Source organism: Plectropomus leopardus, chromosome 9 (assembly GCF_026936395.1).
Source record: "Plectropomus leopardus strain MGB_pleo_1.0 chromosome 9, ASM2693639v1, whole genome shotgun sequence".
NCBI lineage: Eukaryota > Metazoa > Chordata > Actinopteri > Perciformes > Serranidae > Plectropomus > Plectropomus leopardus.
In genome coordinates, this window is record NC_142184.1 from 513,638 (window position 1) to 539,258 (window position 25,621).

At 44.3% G+C, this 25,621-nt stretch overlaps 1 protein-coding gene and 1 long non-coding RNA gene across 3 annotated transcripts in view; one reads left to right on the forward strand and one right to left on the reverse strand.

Annotated features, from left to right (window-relative positions):
* The window catches only part of LOC121939117 (membrane-associated guanylate kinase, WW and PDZ domain-containing protein 3-like), a 46,209-nt gene extending 21,481 nt beyond the window's left edge, over positions 1-24,728 (forward strand). Inside the window, exons 9-20 of the mRNA XM_088081537.1 lie at positions 1,825-1,994; positions 2,090-2,192; positions 3,068-3,239; positions 3,731-4,481; positions 4,604-4,667; positions 5,616-5,840; positions 5,945-6,250; positions 14,806-15,000; positions 15,349-15,425; positions 16,151-16,297; positions 17,846-17,984; positions 20,527-24,728. Coding sequence (XP_087937663.1) covers positions 1,825-1,994; positions 2,090-2,192; positions 3,068-3,239; positions 3,731-4,481; positions 4,604-4,667; positions 5,616-5,840; positions 5,945-6,250; positions 14,806-15,000; positions 15,349-15,425; positions 16,151-16,297; positions 17,846-17,984; positions 20,527-21,278 — 3,101 coding nt within the window. The 3' untranslated portion in view covers positions 21,279-24,728. The remainder of the gene's footprint in view (positions 1-1,824; positions 1,995-2,089; positions 2,193-3,067; positions 3,240-3,730; positions 4,482-4,603; positions 4,668-5,615; positions 5,841-5,944; positions 6,251-14,805; positions 15,001-15,348; positions 15,426-16,150; positions 16,298-17,845; positions 17,985-20,526) is intronic.
* On the reverse strand, positions 1-25,621 carry LOC148188618 (uncharacterized). 2 transcript variants are annotated; one of them, XR_015777354.1, is made up of 4 exons: positions 25,472-25,621; positions 17,704-17,857; positions 8,799-8,873; positions 1-414 (listed from the first exon to the last, which is right to left on the reverse strand). It is a non-coding gene; the product is annotated as an uncharacterized LOC148188618 (long non-coding RNA). The 2 variants fall into 2 exon arrangements; XR_015777353.1 differs by lacking the exon at positions 25,472-25,621 and having other exon boundaries at positions 17,704-17,895.

A 25,621-nucleotide genomic window follows, 5' to 3' on the forward strand; every position in this document is an offset into this window, starting at 1 on the left:
TCACAGTACTGCTGACGGTGCTGATAATACTCACAGTGCTGCTGACGGTGCTGATAATACTCACAGTACTGCTGACGGTGCTGATAATACTCACAGTACTGCTGACGGTGCAGCGTCTCACCTGTTCAGGTGTTTAATGCAGCCAGAGGTGACGACTGCGCGCAGTGTTTCCCTGAGTTCAGGCTGTCAGGCTCGGTCTCCTCGCAGTGAGCAGGCGCTGTCTGCGGGACGAGCCGGGGACAAAAGTCTCCTCCTGCGTTTCTTAAAGCAGAGAGCTTCATAAACAGGAAGTCGTGCCGGCGCTCACATAACGTCATGAGGAGGAGATGACGTGCAACAGTGTGAGCTGGTGATGTCACAGCATGCGTGTGTTTGACCTCTGACCCGCGGCAGATTCACTGAGCGGCGACGACTCTGTGACGAGCAGAAAACATGAATGTTAGTGAAGCGTTTGCACATGAAGCTGTGATTAATGCTGTAATTCTGGTGATTTTTTTTGGCAGGCTAACAGTCATGGAAGTCATGTTTTCTTTAAAAAAAAAGGACATTTTTTTAGAGAAAATGTCAAAAATTTTCAGAAAAACTCACCACCATTTTTTTTTAAAAAAAGAAACAAACAAAAAAGAAAAAAATCCAAAAAAAATTCAAAGAATAACAAATTGCCAAAACTCTTTAGAGAAACTGAATCATCAAAAAGAATATTATTTATTTATTTTTGTTTTTTGTTTTAAAACAAAACAAATTTAAGAAAAAAAATACCAAAATGTTTTAAAGAAAAAAGTCTCCAAAAAGCTCTAAAGAAATGCAGAATGTTTTTTTTTAATTCTCCAAATTTTTTAAGGTGAAAAAAATAAAATAAAAAAAATAAAAAGCCATACAATTTCTCAAGAAAAACAGGCCAATTTTTGTTTTTTTAAAGAAAATGAAAAAAGGACCAGGCTGACTCAGCTCTGCAGCAGTTAATGAAGATGTCAGCTCCACCTGTGACTGACGGGGCAGAAAAGAGCGCCGCAGGAGAAAAGCTGCTCACATCCGGCGTCTGTGATACTCGAGTAACAGACAGAATCTGTCAGTCTGACTGCAGACACACAGACAGATTTCTCTCTGCAGGATTATGTTTCTGTTTCGCTTTTCAGGTCTTTATTTTTCTCTGAAACACAATCTCATGATCTACAACTAATCCATATCCACACACACACACACACACACACACACACACACACACACACACACACACACACACACACACACACACACACACACACACTTTAATCTGTCCGACACACACAGCCTCCTTTCACTCCCACAGTCAGACCTGCTCACGTGCACCGAGGATAAAAAAAATCAGGAATGTAAAACACACACACACACACACACACACACACACACACACACACACACACACACACACACACACACACCGTGAAGGCTCGTGGGAACGACAGCAGAGTTTCAGCAGCAGAAACTCGTGAACACTCGGCAGCAGAGAGACGCTCGGTCAGAAAACAGAAAGCGTAAACTAGTTGTGAAATAACAGATAAGAGCGAGTGATGCAACAGTCAGGAAACATAAAAACAGAACAGAGAAGATTTTTTAAATTGAACCCATAAATTACTGATATGAAGAGGGCTCCCGCGTACAGCTGCTCTGTCTGCAGCTCAAAGACACAAATCCATCGGAAATTTTGGAATCACATTTCTGCCTGTGATAAATAGTGTCATTTTGGCAAGTTTTATTTTGGCCCGTGAGTTTGGGTTGCATGTTTTCTTTAAAAAATCATGTCCCCGTGTGTCCCGCTGTGTGTCCCCGTGTGTCCCGGTGCAGCGGACATCCTGGTCTACATCAACGACAGCTGCGTGCTGGGCCGCTCTCATAAGGAGGTGGTGGAGATGCTGAAGTCGGTGCCGATGGGTCAGAGCGTGGACGTGGTGCTGAGGAGAGGATACCCGATGCTCTACAACCCGGACGGCTGTCCCAAACAGAGCCTGGAGACGGTGCGCTGCATGTCTAACTGTCCCTCACAGCTTCTGTCCTCCGACATTTACCCTGCAAACCTCTGACCCTCTGTCTGACTCTTTAACCCTTTCAGAAGGCGCAGACTCCCAACGAGCCCCTCAATCCACCCAACCTGAACCGCGGCCTGACGCACCTCACCTACAGCCGAACGCTGGACGCCAATGGCAGCGCGCCAGGTCAGAGCAGCCGGCCGAGGTCACTGAACAAATCAGCCGCAGAGACGCTGCTATTTAAAGTCTTCATATGAGGAAAAAAAACGGCAAAAAAAATCCCAAAACTGCAAAAAATAAGTTTAAAAAATGACATGAAAATGACCTAAAATTTAATTGTAAAAAAGAGGGGAGGATTATTAGGATTTTTTTTAATAGAGAAAAATATCTTTTTTTTTAATTGAATTCATATTCATATTCAAAATATGTCACAGAAAAAAATATATATATACACATATATATATATTAAACAATAATAAGCACTTTTTCAAGGTCTTGTTCGTGTTTGTTTTTTACTTTTTTGTGCTTATTTTCTAGTAATTTTCTTGTAACTTTTTTTCATTAATTTCTTGCAAATTTTCTGTCCATGTCTTGTTACGTTGCTCATTGCCTTCTCCCCGTGTTTTGGAAAGAAATCAAATCGATTTTCAACTCTTTAACACCTGGATCGACATCACTTTCACCTTCAGCGAGCATTTTAACCTCTGAAACCTGAAGATTAGTTTGATTTCTTTCAAAAAACACGGGAGAAACAGATTGAGGTACGTGGCGGAAAATGTCCGGCAAACTGCAAAAAAAAAGAACAAAAAGAAAAACATTCCTAAAAGGTGACAAAGAATTGATCTGAAATTTTTGAAACTTTTCCCCCAGTAATTTTCTCGTAACTTTTCACTTATTTCCTGCTCATTTTTGGGCCATTTTTCGTTGAGCTGCTCTCTGCCCCAACGTTTTTGAAATAAATCAGACCAGTCTGCTTGGGTTTTTAAGGGTTAATCTCTCTCTGATTATTAATCAGTAAACTCTGATAATTTCTTCCTGTTTTAAAATTTGTTGAAATCCAGGACTCAGCCAAACCCCGCCCTCCTACGCCTCTCAGCCAATGACGAACGGGCTCACAGGGCCACCAACGCCCACTCCCTCTGACCCCCCTCTCGGCCCGCCCCCCCCTCTGGAGAGGACGGCAGCCAATCACAGCGACTCTGACGGCGGCCCATCCAACGCGGGAACACGGAGGTGGGCGGAGCTTCGCTGTTAGCCTTAGCAGAGTTAGCACTGCTGTGAAACAGGTCAGCAGTCTGAATGAGGCGGGTGGTGGAGGCGTCCCTCAGGGAGGCGCACTGGGACTCCTGGTTTTATTAGTCAGTGCCCTCCAGGAGTTCACAATGTTGCCATGGAAACACAAAATCAGACAATTCGTGTGAAGTAAGAGACGTTTCTGTAAGTCGACTGATAACGACGTCTCATCCAGACTTTGCCCCGCCTGCAGCGCTCTGATTGGTCAACAAACACGAACAAACAAAAAAAGCAGACGAGTATTAAAACCTCCTCAGATATTACACCAACATTTCTCAAGTTTTCTTCTAAAACATGTTTTCTCCTCCTCATCTTCCTTTTTCTCCATCTCATCCTCTTCTTCTCTTCCTCCTTTTCCTCCTTCTCCGCCTCCTGCTCCTCCTCCTCTTCTTCATCTTTCTCCTTCTCCTCCACTCTGCTCCACTTCCCAGGTCATCCCTGATCTACAGCAGCAGTACGCTCCCCGCTCTCTCCTCCTCCTCGCTCCTCCACCATCAGAGCTCCAAGTCTTCGGAGAGCGACCTGTCCACGTCGACGCTCCCCCACTCCTCCTCCACGCTCCCCCACTCCTCCTCGCTCCCCCACCCCTCCTCCTCGCTCCCCCACTCCTCCTCCACGCCCCCCCCCCCCTCCTCCACGCTCCCCCTCGCCTCCTCCACGCTCCCCCTTGCCTCCTCCATGCTCCCCCTCGCCTCCTCGTCCTCCCACGCTCTGACCAAACTGCCCCTCTCTCAGCCGGAGACGGGCGTCCTCCACAACTCCTCCAGCCCCTCCTCTGGTAAACTCCCTGCCCCCTCCTCCACGCCTCCTGGCGCTCCCGTGCAGCGTCCCCTGATGCCGCAGACATCCCTCCCTCTGACCCCGCCCAGAGACGTCCCCCCCTGCGGCTTCAATGGCTGTCCGGCCAATCACCAGGCGCCCTCACCAACCTCGAGAGGAAACCTGGCGCTCCCTTTGGGGGCGGGGTCTCCTGTGGCGGCTCCTGGCGGGGAGCTGGTGCCGGTGGCCCTCGGGCGCAGCGAGAGCGGGGGGCTGGGCTTCAGCATGACGGCGGGGGGCCAGGGGGGGCAGCTGGCGGTGGTGAGGCGGGTCTGGGACCGGAGACACTGCACGTCTCTGCAGCCAGGAGACGCAGTGGTCAAGATCAACGGAGCTGACGTCCAGAGCCTCAGCTTCTCCCAGGTGAGACCCGAATTACCCAACAGCCAATCAGAGCCAAGCTCAGAATGCTGCACTCTGATTGGTCAACCCGAGGACTTCAGTCTAACCAGTAACATGACGCACTGGTTCCTGTGTGTCCACAGGTGCAGAGAGTCCTGCAGGAGCACACCAAGCAGGGGGAGGTGGTCCTACTGGTCTACAGAGGAGGTGCTGATCCACATCCAGTCTGAGCTGGTCCATTTAACCCTTCGAAACCTGGAGCCACACCAGCTCACCTGTGCGCCGTTCAGATGCCGTTCACACACATTTAACCATTTCATTTCATTCCACGTTTATTTGTGTAGGGACAATATATAACATAAAACTGATGCCACATACTACAGCATCTACAGCCTGAGGTCCCTCTGTCCTCTGAAACCCAAACGCAGCGCCTCGATTTCTGTCCAAAACAGGAGGACAGACACAGAGGGACACAGTGAGAAATGTCCCGCAGTGACTGAAAAACTGAAACCTGAAAATTAGCTTTTTTATTAGAAAATGATCAAAAACAAGGAGAAAATGTCCAGAAGACTATATTTAGAATTAGTGTTATTTAGAGTGTATATGTATATATATATATATATATATATATATATATATATATAGTTATAAAAAAAGAAAGAACTTGGTGAGAAATGCTGCACAATGCGCAATAAAGATATTTTTTAAAATAGTCTGAATCTACTCATGTCTTTGCAAAACTTTTAAATCAAACCAATAAGAAAGAAAATTACCTTAAATAGATTTTTTAAGAAAAATAATGTTAAAAAAAAAGCAACCAATGCTTTAAATGATAATTCTGTGTCATATTTTTAAATGTTTTATAAGGATAATTATAAATATAATTATTATTTTCTCCCAAAACATTCTTTTATCTGGATTTTTAATAAATCCACCAATGTCCTAAAATTTGTGTAACATTTCTTTTTAAGTTTCTTTAAGTCTGTGTTCAGGGTCTGAAAGGTGTCTGACAGTGATGTCGCTGCAGGTTTTAAAGGGTTAATGATGACGATTATCTCTAAATACAGAAACACTTTTCATGACTGAGCAACAATAAAATCACGAGTCATGTTCCGGGTGACGATCTCTGACCTCCTCCTCCTCCTCCTCCTCCAGGTGTCGCCTCCTCACCTGTTGTCACTCCTAACCTCTACAAGCCCCTCCCCTCTCCTCATGGCCTGGCCACACCCACCTCCTCCTCCTCCCACCTCCCCCCCTTATCAGCTGACTTGCCTTCCCCATCCACCGGTGCCTCTCTGGGTGGCGTCCCCCCGCTCAGCCAGGCTGGACTCGTCCTGGAGAGTCCTCAGGAGGGACTCCCGGCCCCGGGGCCCCACCAAGGTAACTGACTCCTCCTGCTCCTCCTGCTCCATCAGTCTGTCTCCTCCTGCTCCATCAGTATGTTTCCTCCTGCTCCATCAGTCTGTCTCCTCTTTGTCCTCCAGGGGCCCCTCCTCCTGCTCAGACTCCTAACGGGCCCCCGGTCTCGGCCCTCATCCAGAGCACCAGCTTCCTGGACTCGGTTCCTGTGACGCTCACGTTGGAACCGCGGGATCTGCTGGGAGTGGAGGAGAGCGCCGGAGGACCTCCTCCTGCCAGAGGGGGAGGAGGAGGAGGAGGAGGAGGAGGAGCACTGGGAGCGATGTCCAAAGACGGGAGAGGAGGAGCGAAGACGGTGGAGGTGGAGCTAAGGAGGCGCTCAGGAGAAGGATTTGGATTCGTCATCGCCTCTCAGGAAGTGAGCGGAGGAGGTGAGTCCCAGCTGACATTCATTCAGAGTCCAGAGACACCAAGTGTCCTCAGTCCCAGCCGGAGACATCCTCCTCTGTCCTCTGTCTCCTGACTGTGTCTCAGACAGCAGCAGTGATGAATCAGAAACAGTCTGAGAGTCTCAGCAGCTGCTAAATGCTTCAAACTTTAAATATTTCAGACTGAAACTCTGCAGGAGTTCTTAAAGGGACAGTTCACTCTAAACCGTCTCTGCTGCAGTTTATCAGCCTGCTGTTTCCCACAGAAACCCGTCACAGCTATTTATTCACCATAACTTCTGGGTAGCAAACCGCCGCGTCACATACATATCCTCAAACGGCGCAGAGCAAACTCTGCCTTCACTGATTAGTTTGAAGTAAAAAAATCCATACCAGTTTAAGTGTACGCTATATTTTGAATATTTTCTGTGCTTTACCTTGCTGTGAGACAGCCGTTAGCGACAGGGATTTGAAACCGTTCTATCAGAAACACTAAACTGAGAAAAACGTTTTACTCCACTGACCCTAGAGTACGTTCTGCTGCTCCGTCTGTGCCCAGGGTACATTTTGAACACCGACAGTGTGGACCAGTCGATAACTAAACAGTTTAAACATTCCTAAAGCTCCTAATGAACGGTCCAGCTCCAAGAACGGGGCTCAAAATGTGTCAGCAGAGGTTTAATGATGGCAGGCCGCCATATGCAGAGAGTGACCGACGTGTGTGTGTGTGTGTGTGTGTGTGTGTGTGTGTGTGTGTGTGTTGGATCTGCAGTCACATGATCCAACAGTGAGGGGTTTGTGTTCGGACTGTGAGTTCAGATCATCAGGAGTTTTGTTCATAATATGACTGTAATGATGTGTGCAGCCTGCAGGAGGTGCCCAAAGCTCTGCGTGTGTTTGTGCATGTGTGTGTGTGTGTGCGCGTGTGTGTGTGTGTGTGTGTGTGGTTGATTAAAGCAGCAGCTGAGCTTCTGTTTGAGTCGACTTCATCCAGCTGGAAGGAACGACAGCGTTTACCACTCAGTTATAGAGACCCTGAACGCATCGCCTCCTCTGAAACATTAACAATAATCTCCCCTGTTAGTGTGTGTGTGTGTGTGTGTGCGCGCGCGCTCCCTGTTGGCCTCGCCCCCTCCCTCCCAGCTGTGTTTCTCTGCAGCTCACACACTCAGTCTCACTCGTCTGCTTTCAGAGGCTCAACCTGCCTCACACACAGAGGGACAGGCAGAGAGAGACAGGCAGGTGGACAGAGAGACAGGTGGACAAACGGGACGTGCGGTTGTAGTTTATCTTGTTTGCTTGTTCCTGGTTTTTGCTCATGATGTTGGAGCGACTGCAGTCGGCCTTAAAAACTGTGAAGGACTCCAAATGTAAGTCACTGTGTGTGTGTGTGTGTGTGTGTGTGTGTGTGTGTGTGTGTGTGCGCGTGTGCGTGTGTGTTAAACCCCTAAACACCTGGATCGACATTAGTTTTGTAGTAATGCATTCAGACACCTTTCATGAGCAAAACCTGAGAAAGCGTATTTATTTTAAAAACATGAAAAAAAGCAACGAGCAACTTGGTGAGAAACGTCCCAAAATTGCAGAAAAAAAAGAAAAAAAAAGTAAAAGGGTCACAAGAAAATGGGCTAAAACTAAGCAATTTTCAAAACAAAACTTCAAAAAGGTAAAATGTCCAGATAACTATAATTTTTATAGGCTACATTTAAAATGATGTTACAGAAAAAAAGGTTTAATCTTAAAGTCTTTCTCGTGGTCAGTTTTATCCATTTTTTGTTATTTTTGGTGATTTTCTCGTAACTTTTGAAAATTAACTTCTTGCTCCTTTTTGGGCCATTTCTGAGCCTGTCACACACACACACAGTCATATATTGACCATTTTACAGGTTTATTGATCGAGTTGAGCAAAGTGTGAGCGTGAGCAGCACAGAGCAAGAAAATTTAACATCTTTCATGATGAGGACGCACAACACCGTTTAACAGACTAATTTAACGCTGTGTGACTGTCGCACTGAGAACTGCTGGAGTTTTTTTAACCTTAGCTAAAAAGTGTCACAAAGCAGGCGGAGGCACACCGAGCGCTCTCACCTAACACTGAAGCTCTGCGGCTCGCGGTGTCTCCCTCACCTGATGGTGAAGCTCTGGAGTGCAGTGTGTCTGCACGGTGACCGTCATCCCCCTGCTCCGCTTTCACTGACCAAAGCTGCGGTTATTCGCTGTTAATTAATGTCGAGGCTCTGGATCCCAGAAAATTGTATTCAGGACAGCCCAAAGGGATTACATCGGCCCTTATCATAAATATCAAATAATTTGATATTTATGATAAGGGCCCGCCTCAAAAAATCACGTTTTAAATATTTGATTCAAATATTTAAAACGTGATTTTTTGAGGCGGGTACAGCCCTGAAAGTCTCTTTATTAACCACAACTGAAAATGTAGATTTTGCACACATCATCTGTGTGTGTGCACAGCTGATGGATTCAAAACAACAGTGAACACTTAAGTCAGAGTTCGCAGTTTAACAGAAGACGGCGGACGTGAATGACTCACCCTGCAGCGACTTCTCCGTCTTCTGTCACGATGATCCGAGTCTTTGGTGGCATTTCGCCTTTGAGCGCACTTACCCTGGTAAAGTAAACAAATAAATGTTAACGTCTAATGTTAGATTCATGAATAAACAAACAAACAAACAAACAAACAAACAAACAAACAAACATCTGAAGTATCTCAAACAGACTTTAGTGATAAAATATTAAATTCACTTTAACACTTTAACTGAGTCATTCTGCTGAGGGAATACTTTTACTTTTGATACTTTAAGTGCATTTTGCTGATAAAACTACTTTCTTTCCAGTTCGGTTTTGAATGTAATATTTTTACTTGTAATGAAGTATTTTTACACTGTGGCAGTTATACTTTTACTGCAGTGAACCATCTGAATACTTCCTCCTCCTCGATGGTACACAAAACTACACAGTATTTGTACTCAGTATTTAAAAAAATCTAAGGAAATTCTTTTCTTCCTCCCTCCTTTCACTTCTATTTTCCCCCTCCTCCTCTCCTCCTGCTCCTCCTCTCTCCTCCTCCTCTCCTCCTGCTCCTCCTCCTCTGTCTTTATCAGTTCTCAGGAATGTCTGACATAGTTTCACCTCATTGAAACTATCTGCAGTTATTATGACTGTGTGTGTGTGTGTGTGTGTGTGTGTGTTTGCTCAGGGTTAAAGGAACAGCAAAGGGTTGAGGCCGGAATTGAACCCGCGGCCGCCTCAGCGAGGACACATCCTCTCTATATGAGGCGCCGCTCTATCCACTGAGCCACCAGGCGCCCCAAATAGAAGAAATTAACTGATAAAACGGAGTAAATATGCGACATGTTTTCACCTGAGCCGTCAAATTCTGAAATATTTAACCCTTTGAAAGCTGCATAAATCCGCCTGATCACTTTCAAAAACATGGGAAAGAGGCAATGAGCGACTGCCGAGGGAATGACCCAGAAATCACCAAGAAATCAGTGAAAGTGCGAGAAAAAACCTGAATATAGCATAAAAACAAAAAAACAAAACAAAGACAAAAATGGAAAAGTGAAACAAAAACAAAGAAATGACCCAAAAAATTGACGTACGTGTGTGTGTGTGTGTGTGTGTGTGTGTGTTATGCAACAATAAGCCTCAGTAAGTGACTGTTTGAGTCCAGATGTGTCGTCTGTTTCCAAATGTGACTTCATGTACAGATTAAAACCCACGACATGAGAATCTCTTCCAAAATATATATCATTATATTATATTATATTATATTGTGTTATATTCTAATTTTTTTCATATCAGTCAATATCGATATATATCACGATATACATCAAATCAGTGTTTCTGTCGAGCTTAAAGGTTCCTTTGACTCCTCGGTGAGATATGAAGATATCATCAGGTTATTTTAGGTTTAAATATTTATTTTCTGTCAGACATTGAACATGACAAATATACTGTAGAACAGCATCACCAGCTGGAGGACCTATTCTACTAAAACTCACAGAGGTCCAGTTACTAAAACGTCCTCCCAGCGATCATTTTCCTCAGGAATTAAAACTTTTGAGTCGGCCTACTTCTCCTATAGCTGCCAACATTTCCAGTTAGAGGAAGGCTGAAAAATACAGTATATAGGGTTAGGATATATATATATATATATATATATATATATATATATATATATATATATATATAGCGAGAGAGAGAGAGAGAGAGAGAGAGAGAGATTATGGGCTGTATTTCTACATGTCGACAGTAAATATTCCACACACCATGAGTGCAGTCATGGACCTACAGTATCTGAAGAGGTGAAAGGTGTTTTGTCGTTACCCTTTTACTACTTACTCAATTACTCAAATCACTTTTTTGCATTTTTTCTCTGCTTCTTTATCATTTTTTACTTTTTTCCCATAATTCACAGATCCCCCATTCCACCACCCACACACACCCACACACACACACACACACACACACACACACACACCTCTGACCTCTAACCTTTGACCTGGGATGACAGCTGTGTCCAAACTAGGGGTCAGCTGATTATCACGGCTGATATTTGGCATTCTGCCGATTATCTGTGTCTGCGTTTGATTTTAATGATCAACGATAAAATTAATTGCTAAAAAAGTGCAAATAAAGTCAGCATGAGTGGAACAGCGAGACATTTTAATTTATCCATGTTTTAAATAAATTTTCACTGAACTTTATTCATAAAAGGTTGCCGTGAACTTTCTGTATTCGATGCTGAAAGTTTCCGTTTTCATTGAAGAGTTTGTTATATTACAATTCTACATTTTTTCAGAATGTTTTTTCATTTTATTGGAAATGCATATTGGCTCCAAATATATCAGTTAGCAATCTAATCTTAATTACATTACTGTAACTTCCTGAATCACTGTGACATCACAGCCACCTCACGCTCTGATTGGTCAGCTATGTGGAGGTGACTGAGGAGGCGGAGCCTCTGATCATGTGACAAATTATCTCCACATTTAAATAACATCATGTCTCTATGACGACCGTCTTTTCCTTCAACCCCACAGCGTGATCGCTCATCATCAGCTGCAGCTTCCTGTTTCACCGACTGTGAAACTGACTAATAATAGACCGTGCCTTTAATCCATAATTCAACCATGTGGAGCTCAGTGTGTGTGTGTGTGTGTGTGTGTGTGTGTGTGTGTGTGTGTGTGAAAAACTGGAGCGCAGGTGAGTTTAAGCTTATTGTACTGTGAAATTGGACAGAAATCACTTTGACGTAACACACACTGTAACACACGCACACTTTAACACACACACACGTGATGACGTAACACACACTGTAACACACGCACACTTTAACACACACACACGTGATGATGAAAATGTAAAAGTTGTGTTTTATTCATGTGTTCATGCAGCAGCTGCAGCTCAGTCAGCTGTCAGAGCTGCAGTTTAAGAATTCTGCAATACAGCAGTTTTTATTTTGGTGACTTACTGTAAGGGACGGTCTGTTATTTTGGGGGGGGGGGTGCAAAAATGGGGAGGCATGTCATATAAATCTTTATGCACTGGGGAGAGACCATATTTTCATTTCAGCTTAAAGAAGGAGAATACGATTTTAAACGGTTGTATTTTGTGTTTATTTGCCTCTAAAAAATGGTGGTGGTAAAAAAAAACATTTTTTATTGATAATTTTTTTTACTTATATTTTTGGCAATTCTTTATAATTAAAACATTTTGGGGGACATTTCTTATTATTTAATATTTTTGGCAATTGTTTTGGTTGTTTGTCTAAATAACGTGGGGATTTTTAAAGCAAACTTTTTGTAGTTTTTATAGTTTTTTTGGCTATTTTTTCCTATGATTTTTTTGCTTATTCTCTTCTTTAATTTTTTTCCTGTGATTTTTGAGAAAAAAAAAATTGAGCTTTTTTCAAGTTCTGATGATTTATCAAGAAAACATTTTCTTTTTTTGAATTAAGTGTATTTGGCTTTTCTCTTTTCTTAAAACATTTTGGCGATTATAAAAGAAAAACTGTAAATCAGGTGTTGCATTTCACTTTAAACACTAAACACAGCGCATCTGGATCTTGTGCATAAAAAACATTTAAAAAAAACCCACAAACGAACTATAACTATAAATTACCGTTGAATTTTCAAACTTTAGACAGTCCTTTGACACATGATGTGTCAAGCTTGCAGCAGCTGAGTGAAGCGACCTGTGTCCATCATCTCTCTCTTATCAGAACGATGTAACGTTTTGGAGATAATCTGTCTATGAAGCAGCAGCTCTGTGTGATTTCATGTTTTGGGTATTTTTAGAGTCACAGCGAGTTTTTAGTGTCAGTGTTTTTAGCCTCCAGCTGTCGGTCTGAATAACATCACGCTCTCCTCCTCCAACATTTATTTCTCTGTTTCCTCTGAACATGTTGGACTCAGCACTTTGCTTATCAGCGCTCATGCTAACACACACACACACACACACACACACCTCCCTCTGTATGTGTGTTCAGTTTGTTAAACACACACACTTTGCCTCTGTGATATTTAAAGGTCCTTTAGAGGTCTGACTTTAAAGGGCCACGCCGCTGTTTTTTCCTGTTTGAGTCCATTCTCCGTGGATCCGGCTTAGCTCGGCGTCCTGCTGAGTCCGCTCAGGTTGTTTTTTCAGCTCTGAGTCACTCGCTGCGTCTCTGAACGACAGGAAGCTACAGCAGCAGCAGCAGTCCCTAACAATCCCAAACTCTCTCAGATGAACAAATACAAACGCTCTAAATCCTCCATCAGTTCTCTGGTTTCTTCATTTACTTCTTAATTCCTATGAATCAAATCAACCTGCAGGGACTTATATAATCCAGAACATTCAGTGATTTAACTCACCTTTGTTTCCATTTAATTATTTTCTATATTTATATCTGTAATCAAAAGACCAGAGGACCAAGTATTGCGCCCTGTGGTGCACCTCATTTGCAGTTTTGACAGGTTTGCAGCAGCTTTGGGCTGTTTGTTTTTTTTGTCAGTTTTGAGTCATAGTTACACTCACAGTGAAAGCTGGTCTTTTTAAAGCCTGAAGGAGCGGGACGCAGGTTCAGTCGCTGCTCATCTTTTATAACACTGCTTTGGTTTGAAAAACCTTTATTGACGTGTTACAGTCAGCTGATTGTCGGGTCTGTGATGGGAGCAGGTCGGTTCGTGTCCTTCACTCTGTTCAAGTTTTATCTTTTTATCTGCAGTTTGACCTCAAAGCATCAAAGTGTGCAAACAGTCCGTCACAGGCCGGAGTCATGGGACACTGTCCAACTGTCTTTCCGTCCCTCTGTCTGTCCTCCTGTCTGTCTCTCTCTCTCTCTCTGTCTGCTGGTCATGTGATCCAGCTGGTTTTGTTTGCTCTTGTTTCTGGTCTCTTTATCCTCAGAAGGTGATTAATGTCTCTGAGCCAGAAAATCTTTCTGAGAATTTCACTCCCTCCCCCCTCTCCGAGGTTTCCACACCAGGATCAGGTGTGTGTGTGTGTGTGTGTGTGTGTGTGTGTGTGTGTGTGTGTGTGTGTGTGTGTGTGTGTGTGTGTGTGTGTGTGTGTGTGTGTGTGTGTGTGATGAACTTGGCAGCCTGTGCTGTAAGAACCGACTCCCACAAATGTTGTTTTTCTCTCCGTTTGGACAAAAAAAAAAAAAGAGTTCAGATCAGAAACAAACCGATTAAAGAGCAAAGAAAACTTTCTGTTTCCAGGTGGTTTCTGTTGATGTTGATGTTGTTGTTGTTACGCACACACGAACATGAAGTGTAGATTTGCTTTGCGTTTCCACCACAGATCTGAAGGGCCGTTTACTCGACATGAAACATGTTGTGGATCCGTGTACACGAGGATCGTTCACATTATGTTACTCATGAACGCAGATTCGCAGAAGTGCAAAGACCTTTGTGATTTCAGCCGGGCTGTACTCGTCTAACCGCGGCTTAAAGGTCCAGACTCACCAACTCAACATCAAAGAAATCACACTGATGCAGCAGACTGCCGCGTCGCTTCACTTCGCCATCACGAAGACTGCAGCCGACGGCCAACCAGCACATCCGCTCTGCGTGAGGGAGAATAACTCTCCAACCAGCAGACGGCGGTTTTCTGTAATCGTCATTCATTTACTTTAATGTTTTTTGGCTTATTTTCAAGTGATTTCCTCATAAGTTTTTACAAATTTCTTGCTAATTTCTGGGGCACAGCTTCTGAAGTTACTTGTCTTCCTCTCAGGTCTGCTCATGTTTTAAAGGGTTAACAGGATGTGATCCCTGACTCCAGCTTCCTCTCTTCTTCTTCTTCTTCTTCTCCTTCCTCTCGGTTCAGCCGAGCAAATGAGCTCAGCTCAATAATTCAGACACGTTTTATGACAAAGAGCGAGGAAGGAGCGTCAGAGTCTTCATCACACACGGATGGACTCTGCAGCTCGTCCTGCTTCATCCTCAGCTTCAGTGACGCTGAAGTTGGTCACACCGTGTTGCCATGGTTTCAGGTGTATTTAATTCTGATTGGCTGACCATGTGACCCCCGCTCTCTCTCTGCAGCTCCCTCCCTGATGTCTCACCGCTTCGTGACGGTGCGTCGCGGCAGCCCGGCGGCTCGCAGCGGGCAGATACAGCCGGGAGACCAGCTGGAGGCGGTGGAGGGCCGAGGGGTTGGCGGTCTGCAGCACCGAGACCTCGCCCAGATCCTGAGGAGAGCCGGGAACACGCTGAGGCTGAGCATCACGCCACGACACCGTACGACACACGCTAACACACGACAACACACGCTAACACACCCTGAGGCTGAGCATCACGCCACGACACCACACGACACACGCCAGACTGTTTGACTACACAAACGCACACTGACACACTGAGACGGTGGAAGGTGGACTATAGCAAGCAATGTTTCTGTAAGTTTTTACTGACTCACAACGCCGCGGCATCACTACAGCCTGCAGCCGCTGAAAACCGTCACAACTCGTCACACGTTTCCTTTTCTTCATCAGAACGTTTAACGTTGGTTTCACAAAGATCACAGTGATTCTTTTTACCACTTTTCTTGATCTTCATCCTTATCTTCATCTTCTCATCTGTCCTCAGACTCTTCGTCTCTGTCAGAAGGAGCAGAGCTGGATATTGACGGACGGCTGATCAAAGGATCCAGAGCGAGGTCAAAGGTCAGTCTGACATCCACGCCTCACACTCAGCGTGTCTCCACTCCCATTTTAGTGGAATATACACACACACACACACATATCTATCTATCTATCTATATATATACATATATATATATATATATATATATATATATATATATATATATATATATATATACGTATATAAACCTATATTATTGATCTCTCTCTCTTGGTCTCTGATATCGAGCCGATCACAATCACAGCTGTTTATTTACAATAACTTTGAGGATTGAATTGGTTGAATTACAAAAATCAATAAGTGTACTCAATATTTAGAATATTTTCAGTGCTTCCTCTCGCTGTCAGACAGCCCTCACCGGCGGGGATCTGAATCCTTAACATAACGTCTGTCCCTGTCTGTCTCACTCTGTCTGTGTCCCTCAATCTCTGTCTGCCTGTCTGTGTGTCCCTCTGTCCGTCTGTCTGTCTGTGTGTGTGTCCCTCTGTCCGTCTGTCTGTCTGTTTGTGTGTCCCTCTGTCCGTCTGTCTGTCTGTGTGTGTGTCCCTCTGTCCGTCTGTCTGTCTGTGTGTGTGTCCCTCTGTCCGTCTGTCTGTCTGTGTGTGTGTCCCTCTGTCCGTCTGTCTGTCTGTGTGTGTGTCCCTCTGTCCGTCTGTCTGTCTGTGTGTGTGTCCCTCTGTCCGTCTGTCTGTCTGTGTGTGTGTGTCCCTCTGTCCGTCTGTCTGTCTGTGTGTGTGTCCGTCAGGATGAGTCCAGGTTCTACAGCGTGGATCTTGAAAGAGGTCCCACAGGTTTCGGGTTTTCTCTGAGGGGGGGCAGCGAGTACAACATGGGCCTGTACGTCCTGGGTCTGATGGAGGGGGGACCGGCCCAACGCAGCAACAAGATACAGGTATACACACATACACACACACACACACACACACACACACACACACAGAAACCTCGATATAACACCGTCCAGTATCCATAACAATATATAGTCTCATATCTCGATACTCGGGTTCGACTGGGTGATACGATACAGATTATTAGTAGTTAATGAGACCAATAACCAATATTTGGAACAGATATGCATTTACAATAAAAATGAAAATCTTTCTGTCAATATTTTGAATTTTTCAATAAAGCAAACTCCGTCACAAAACTTTGTTTAAATGCCTTTTGCAAATATCAAATTATTAAAATCAAAACATTATAAACTGCAAGTTCCCAGAAACTTTTTTTTTAATACAGGCAAGTGAAAATTTAAATAAAAAATGAATAAATAAAAATATCACCCTGAGGCTAAACTTCCTCCCATGCCGACGCTTTCTTTGCACTTTTTAATTAATTCATTTTATCGGCAATCATTTCAATAAAACACTGATACAGATAATCGGCAAAATGCCAAATATCAGCCCCAATTATCAGCCAGGCTGATAATCTGTCGACTCCTACTTGATACAATATAATATCTTCACATTTTCCAGCTGTAGTTTCCTCCCTGTGAGTCAGATCTGCTCCAAAGACAAACTGAGCCTAAATATGAGCTGCTTGCTGAAGAGCATCGATAAACGACATTTACAAAGCTTTCACTGCTGAATCCGGTTCGAGTTTTCACAGTTAAACCAGAATCAGTCTGCAGATGATCAGCGTTAGAGGACTCTGGTCAGACCAGAACACCGATCAGCTCGTCAGTCCCAGAGTGCAGCAGACGAGTCGTCCGAGAGACTCTGAGCATCAAACATTCAACATCCAGCTGCTTTAAATATACTGCAGACGCTTCACACTCGCAGCGCTCACACTCGCAGCGCTCACACTCGCAGCGCTCACACTCGCAGCGCTCACACTCGCAGCGCTCACACTCGCAGCGCTCACACTCAGAACATTCACACAATGTTTCTGCACTGTCTTCTTTGTGTAGCTGTGGTGTGCTGGTTTGTTACTATGTATTCTTTACTATTACTATTTTCAGTGCAGTTGTATTTTTGTATCACCATTATTGTTACTGTTTTATTTATTTATTTTATTGTATTATTATTATTATTATTATTATTATTATTATTATTATGAATTTGTTTATTAATTTATTTTTTATTTTGCTTATTTATTTTATACAAACGGCGGCAGAAAAAGGTGAATTATTATTGTGTCAGTCCGACTTTTAAAAAACACACGGAGACGGCGGTCAGTGTTGGTTGACGTCGGCGAGCGTTTTGTTTCTGCAGTGAGTCTCACAGTCGGAGAATGACATCACTCTGACATTTCAGCTCTTACATCAATAATCACTTCACGTGTGAATTTTGAGGTTCAAACCTGTGTCTCCTGGTTCCCTCTGCGGGGTCTGTGAGGATCAATGAAGGTGTTCTGTCGTCCCTGTCCTCCCTGTCGTCCCTGTCCTCCCTGTCCTCCCTGTCGTCCCTGTCCTCCCTGTCCTCCCTGTCGTCCCTGTCCTCAGGTGTCGGACCAGCTGGTGGAGATAAACGGAGACAGCACATCAGGGATGACTCACAGTCAGGCTGTGGAGCAGATCAGGAGAGGAGGACACCGAATCCACCTTGTCCTCAAGAAAGGAAATGGATACGTCCCTGACTACGGTGAGAGAGAGAGAGAGAGAGAGAGAGAGAGACAGACACACACACACACACCACCGTGTACCATCTTAACATCAAAAAACGGAGCAAACCGTTTGCTTTAATATCAAACACTCTGCACACAAAATACATGAAATCAGGCTATGAAAAATATTCTACATTCATTATGAGTAACAAGGATTTCCTTCTTTCATTGAGTTTATTTTTTACCAACATCAGTCCTAATCATAAATATCAAATATTCATTAATTTTCAGAATTTTTTCAAAATTTCAGGTTTTTCTCATGATGCCACTACGTTTTACATGAAATAATGAAGGATGCTGAGTCTCCTCCTCCTCAGTGTGTGAGTGTAGCTGCTGACAGTCTGGGATATGTCAGTGTGTGAGTGTAGCTGCTGACAGTCTGGGATATGTCAGTGTGTGAGTGTAGCTGCTGACAGTCTGGGATATGTCAGTGTGTGAGTGTAGCTGCTGACAGTCTGGGATATGTCAGTGATCAGCAGCTACATTGACTGTGACAGGTCACCTAGTGGAAATAGCATGTATTTCCTCCATATGCCAAATATGGTCAAAATGACCTCATCAGGTGGAAAATAGTCAAAATGACAAATTCAGAGTCAAAAGCCCAGAATGACACCCAGAAATAATACAAGTCCTGTTTTTCTGCTCTGATGGCTGTGGGATCAAAAATGTCAGTTTGAATGGGTTTCAATGGAGCATTTTTGGACCTGAACAGTCTGAATGTAACTATTTAGTTTCCACAGTGTATTTTAGACTTATTGTAGGAGCTGAGCTGCAAATTCACTGATTACACTCAAATACACAATCTGGACTACATTTAGGACACATGCATCAACACACACACAGTTATCACAACAGGAAGAAGAAAAGAGACTAAAATGAGACAAACGGTCTCTAATTAGATTAATTAGATCATTAAAAGAAGTTTAACTCTTTCAGTGACTCGTCTCGTCCAAACTCAGCTCTGATTCTCCTGATTTCTGCTCTCTTCGTGTTTGACATTATACTTTTACTGTCTCCTCCTCCTCCTGTCCTCCTCCTCTTCCTCCTGTCCTCCTGTTCCTCCTGCTCCTCCTCCTGTCCTCCTCCTCTTCCTCCTGCCCTCCTCCTGTCATCCTCCTCCTCCTGCTCCTCCTCCTCAGTGGAGTTGTCCAGCCTGTCTCTCTGTATGACCAACTCCAAACAGGGTGAGCCGTGCTTCTACGTGATTGGCCGCACTGAGACGTCTCGGTTGGTATCTCTCCGTCTGTCATTTCTTTCACTTTTCATTTTTCACATTTGTTTTTCCTCCTCATCTCCTCATCTCCTCATCTCCTCGTCTCCTCGTCTCCTCGCTTCATGTTTTCATCTCCTCCTCCGGCTGCAGACAGCAGTGCCTCCGTTCATCCACAAGTCATGTGACGGCAGGACGTGAGCACGAGGTCGTACACGCACCTCGTGTCACACCGATTGATATTAAGATTTTGATTTAAACAAATTAAAAAATGCTCGAGGGTGAGAAAAACATCACGACGACACGAGATCAGAAACAAAGAAACGAAACAGTCGGAGCTCGAACGCAGAGTTCACCTCCTCTGAAAACGAGATCCATACACGACTTTAATAATCTCGTGCAAACGCTGCTCGAAAAGACGGAGATTAAATCTTCTGCAGATGAGACATTACGACTTTCTGCGGATTTGTACTCGAGTACAGGACTTGAGTAATTGTACTTAGTTACATTCAGCTGTGTTGAGCAGAGTAACAACAGACTGAGATTTAATAATCCAGCCATCAGAATTCCTCTAAAACATCCAAATGTGATTACATGATATTAACACTTTTTATATTCATACATTTTAACGCATTAAAACTGAATTTTTTGGGCTGTGAAAACGTGTTTTCCTCTTACGTTAGTCAGAGCGCTCGTAAAATGACCTCTGACCTCAGAGAAAAGCAAAAATAAGAAAACATTCATGAAGAATAAATACGAGCAGAAATCAGACACATTTAGTCGGTAAGTCATTTCCGACAGATTTAAGTTTAATATTTAGAAATTTGGCTGGTGTGGTCCAAACATCCCCGGTCTCCCCTAATGGCAGAAAACATGATGATGTCACAGCGAGGTTGACCTTTGACCCTCTGGATTTAACTGTCATCACGTCATCATTTTATCCTGTTTGACGTTTGTGTGAAATTTTGTCAAAATGTGCAAATTAATTCGTGAGTTTTGACCAAAAAATGGCTCATCATGTTTCTGTGTTTATGTGTTTGTGTGTGTTTGTGTGTGTTTGTGTGTTTGTGTGATTGTGTGTGTGTGTTTGTGTGATTGTGTGTGTGTGTTTGTGTGATTGTGTGTGTGTGTGTGTTTCTGTGTGATTGTGTGTGTGTGTGTGTGTGTTTCTGTGTGATTGTGTGTGTGTGTGTGTGTGTGTGTGTGTGTGTGTGTGTGTGTGTGTGTGTGTGTGTGTGTGTGTGTGTTTCTGTGTGATTGTGTGTGTGTGTGTGTGTGTTTGTGTGTGATTGTGTGTGTGTGTGTGTCAGGCCCTGAGGAAGGAGCCCTCTCCCCCTCCTCCTCTTCACACACAGAGGAGGATATGGTAACCATGACAACTGCCTCCCTCAGCCAGCAGAGGGGAGGCGGTTCAGGAGGAGGAGGAGGAGGAGAGAGGAGGAGGAGGAGGAGGAGAGAGGGAGAAACCAAACGAAGAACAGGAGGAGGAGGAGGAGGAGGAGGGTTAGGGCCTCCTGATCTGGACCTGGATGTGGTGGAGGAGGAGGCACGGCAGGAGGAGGAGGAAGAGCTGAGGAGGAGGAGTCAAACTGTCAGGCAGAAGGAGAAGCGGGAGGAACAGGGAAGGAGGAGCAGGAGCTTACCCAGGATCAGCGCTCGATCCTGGGACACGCCACCGCCACCGCCACCGCCACAGGAGGAGGAGGAGGAGGAGGAGAGGAGGAGCAGGAGGAGGAGGGAGGAGGAGAGAGACGGAAGCACCGCCCACCATCCAAAGCATTCTGGGAGCTTGGGTGTGGCGTTCTCCTTCCTCATGCCGATGGACGGCGAGCGTCTGTCCGACAGCGAATCAGCAGCCAGCTTCTCAGAGGTCAGCCTATCAGCAGCCAGCATCGCCACGGCCGGCTGGAGGGAGGAGTCTGATTGGAGGAGAGCCGGGTCACCGTGGCAACAGGGGAATGCCCCGGGCCCCTGGCTGAAGCCCAGCCCACAGAGACTGACCAAGGTTCTGATTGGCAGTCGGCTCAGTGGGGGGGAACTACGGGGCGGGCTCTCTCTCTGATTGGCTCACAGCGAGGACGTTTCTCATTTGCTGAATTATTCTTTTTTTTTATTGGCTAATTATAAGGGCTTTTTTGATTAGCTTGCTGAGAGAAGACCCACCTCCTCTTGTTTCTGATTGGAGGAGGAGGAGCAAGCAGGCAAAGACTTGTTTTGATTGGCTGGTGGGCGGGTTCTGAGGCCTCTGATTGGCCAATGACATAACAGCTGCACACACAGCTGCCGAATTAACCGTCAAAGTTTTTATTTTACCCATCATCCCTCAGTGCAGACCTGCATCACTGAGACACGTCAGTGTGTTTGCTGCCGTTTGTGGGCCGAAACGCTCTGCTATCACCACACTGGTGAACTGATCACCACGGTAACAACAGAAGTGAATCACCACGGTAACAACAGAAGTGAATCACCACGGTAACAACAGAAGTAAATCACCACGGTAACAACAGAGGAAATCACCACAGTAAAACAGAGTAACTCACCACGGTAACAACAGAAGTAAATCACCATGGTAACAACAGAAGTGAATCACCACGGTAACAACAGAAGTAAATCACCACGGTAACAACAGAGGAAATCACCACAGTAAAACAGAGTAACTCACCACGGTAACAACAGAAGTAAATCACCATGGTAACAACAGAAGTAAATCACCACGGTAACAACAGAAGTAAACAGGTTACATTTAATGGATTAATCGATCAGCTGTGAATTGCTGATCAAAATATCTGCAGTGTGTCGCTGTGAGCTTTGAGGATAAAACTTAATTAATATTGTTTGAAATGAGGAAAGTTTTTTCCCAAATAACAATTAATCGATTCATTGATCATCCATTTTTGGATTAAGGAAAGTGCTGTGATCAGCTGACCAGCGTCTTGATAGCAGAGATCTCTGAGACGCAGTGATGCACACTCTGCTCCTGTTTGTGACATCATCGTCTTCATCTTCATCGTCTTCATCTTCATCGTCTTCATCGTCCCTCGAACTTTAAACTTGTATGCAAACATGAGAACCTTGTGTAATCTGAGCATGTGAATATCACGGGAATGATTTTTTATTTTTATAAACATGTAAAGGCTCAATGATGTTGAGATTATTATTATCATTATTATTATTATTATTAGAGATTAAATCGAGACGATCTGATTTCTGCCTGCTCGCTTGTACAAAAAGAAAAAAAAACTTTGCCCTGATGATGTAACAGAGCCATACACACACACACACACACACACACACACACACACACGCGCGCGCGCGGCTCAGGTCCAGCTGTGGTGGACGCCACGGGGACACTCGGACCTGCAGCTCTGGATCATAAACAAGTGCCTCATTTAATTTCAGCCTTCGTCCTGCAGACCGCAGACACGCACGCCGCCACGTCACAGCCCCTCACTTCCTGTTATCATCCCGTCACTTCCTGTCTCATCACACATCGCCAACACGCGTCACACACCATCGAGTCCCCGTCGCCCCGGGTCTCACTGAGCCGTCTCGGCACCGAGCGCCTTTCTGCCTGAGCGGAGGACAAAACGTGACGGCGACAGACACAGAAACCACTTTAACCCTTCGTGTCCTGCTTCAACCTGAGACGGAAACTAACGATTGTTTAATCCCAAATCATCTGGAGTGATTTCTCATTTTATCAAGAAAACGTCAGAAAACAGCGAAAATGCACGTTAACACGGTGATTCGACCGTCCACATTAACCCTTTGAAACCTGGAGCGACGTCACTTTTCTCCTGCTGCTTTCTGACGCCTTTCACATGTATTTAACCCTTTGAACTCGCACAAGATTTGTTTTGATTTCATTCGAAAACATGAAAAAGGTCAATGAGCAACTTTGCAAAAACTGAGCCCCAAATTGCAACATTTAGTAGATTTAGAAAATTATTTTAAAAAAATGTTTTAAAAAAGCTAGAGAAAACTTTCCACAAAACTATGTTTATGATTATCATAAATGTATTTATAATGATGTTAGAAAATTATCTTTATTTCTATGCATTTTAAGGTAATGTCTTTGTTTTTGTTTTTTACTTTCTTTCTTTCTTTCTTTCTTTCTTTCTTGCTAATTTTCAGGTAATTTCCTTCTTTAATTTGTTTCTTTCTTGCTTTTTTGTGCTAATTTTCAGGTTTTTTCTGAAAGTTTTTTTCTAATTTGTCACTAATTTTTGGGTCATTTCCTCTTAAGATGCTCACTGCCTCCTTCTCATGTTTTTAAAAGAAATTGGGTCTATTGATCAGGTTTTAAAGGGTTAAACACAGCCAAAGACTGTTTACGAGTGAAGACGGTCCACTCTGTCTAGTAGTTTAATAACTGCAGCAGAGTGAGCCCTCGTCTCTCTCACTGATCTCTGTCTCCTGTCAAACTCGATTCGTGTCGGCTCAATTATTGATTATTGATCAGAATCTGGACGCTGCGTTTCTGTAGTTTAACAGACTGCTGACTGTTTCCTGTTGTCACTTCAAAATAAAATGTAGCAAGTAAAGATGTCAAAATCCTGACGGAAAAAACACGTCTGCAACATTTCTGCCTCATCCCGCCGCGACATCATCACCCGAACCCGTGTGTCCGTCCGCAGCTTCACTACAACTCCCATGCACCCCTGCGCTGCCCTTTAGCCCCGCCCCCTCAGCCTGCTCCCTCTAAAGGGCATTTTTGGATCTTTCTTCTTCTATGCATTTTCTAAGACTGTCTACAGGTGAGCGGTTCTCTGATCGGTTCTCCGATCGGTTCTCCGATCAGTTCTCTGATCGATCACTCAGCCTGGACTCTGACGCTTCTGATGGCGGTCTGAATATTCAGGTTCTGGTCCGAAGACGACCGGAAGGATTTAAACGCTTCATCATCAGATCTGATCTCTGACAGCAGGAGGAACGCCACGAGGGAACGCCACGGGAGAATATAAGGAGGGAACGCCACGGGAGAATATAAGGAGGGAACGCCACGAGGGAATATAAGGAGGGAACGCCACGAGGGAATATAAGGAGGGAACGCCACGGGAGAATATAAGGAGGGAACGCCACGGGAGAATATAAGGAGGGAACGCCACGGGAGAATATAAGGAGGGAACGCCACGGGAGAATATAAGGAGGGAACGCCACGGGAGAATATAAGGAGGGAACGCCACGGGAGAATATAAGGAGGGAACGCCACGGGAGACTGAAACGTCTGCTGGCTTGTGAAAGTGCGTCAGGGGTAACCCTCCTTTTTTAAGGCGGATTAATGATGTAAATCAGCTGATTTCCAGCCCTGAAGTTGTGAACTGTCAGCTGACTGAAGCGATGATGTCATCAGTTACCTGTAAACACCTCAGCCTGCAGGAGGCGGGAGGTTATTAGCCTAGCTTAGCATCAGGAACGGACACTTGTGATTTTTTGCTGATCTCTGACACAGTCTTTGAGTTTGTTCAGTGGATGCATCACTACCTGATTAAATGTGGGATAAAAACTCTCATTTTTTGATTTTCATAGACTTTTTAAGTCGCAAACATTATTTTGATGAGTTGTGTTGACATAAAAGTGTTGATAATTACATCCACTTAATACTGTGTGTAATTTAACCCTTTAAACACCGAGCAAACTGGCTTGATTTGTTTCAAAAAATATGGGAAGAAGTTATTAATTACAAGAAAAATACCTGATATTTAACACAAAAAAAGTAAAAATCAACAAACAAAAAGTGAAAAACAACAACAAAACCTAAAACCAAATATAAAAGTAAATATATCGATAAAACTGTTCATAATAACAATGATAAAATTTATGAATAGAGCTGCAGAATATAGTAGAAGTTGTATCTGCTGTGCAGAGGACGCGCTGATGTTGGCGTAAACAGGCGGGGACTGAAAGGACGGTCGTCTGAACGTTAAACGCTCCAAAAACTCGCCGACAAACATCAACACCAACAGAAATATAGAAATGTGGCGAATGAGGCCTCATCCTACCTCAAACATGTACTTGAGTAAAAGTACCTAGTTACATTTCAGCAGTTCAGACAGGAAATACAGAAGCTTTAGAGTATTCAGCTGGTGGAACATTAAACAAACAAACAAACAAACAAACAAACAAACAAACAAACAAACAAAAGCACTCTGAACCAGCGTGCCGCTTCGTCACACTACCTACGTCACCACGCAGCGCAGCGGCTGTCTCGCGGACAGGTCTCTGTCACCTGTGCAGGTGTGCTGTGTGTCTCACCTGAGTGTCCTCACGTGTCCTCGAGTGTCTCTCATTGTTTCCTCGGCATAAACTTCCGCTCGGCGCGCGCTCCTCTCACGTGTTATGATCCCTCTGAGAGCACAGTTAGCACGCGCGGCTCGCCTGACTGCAGGTACAGCTGACCCACAA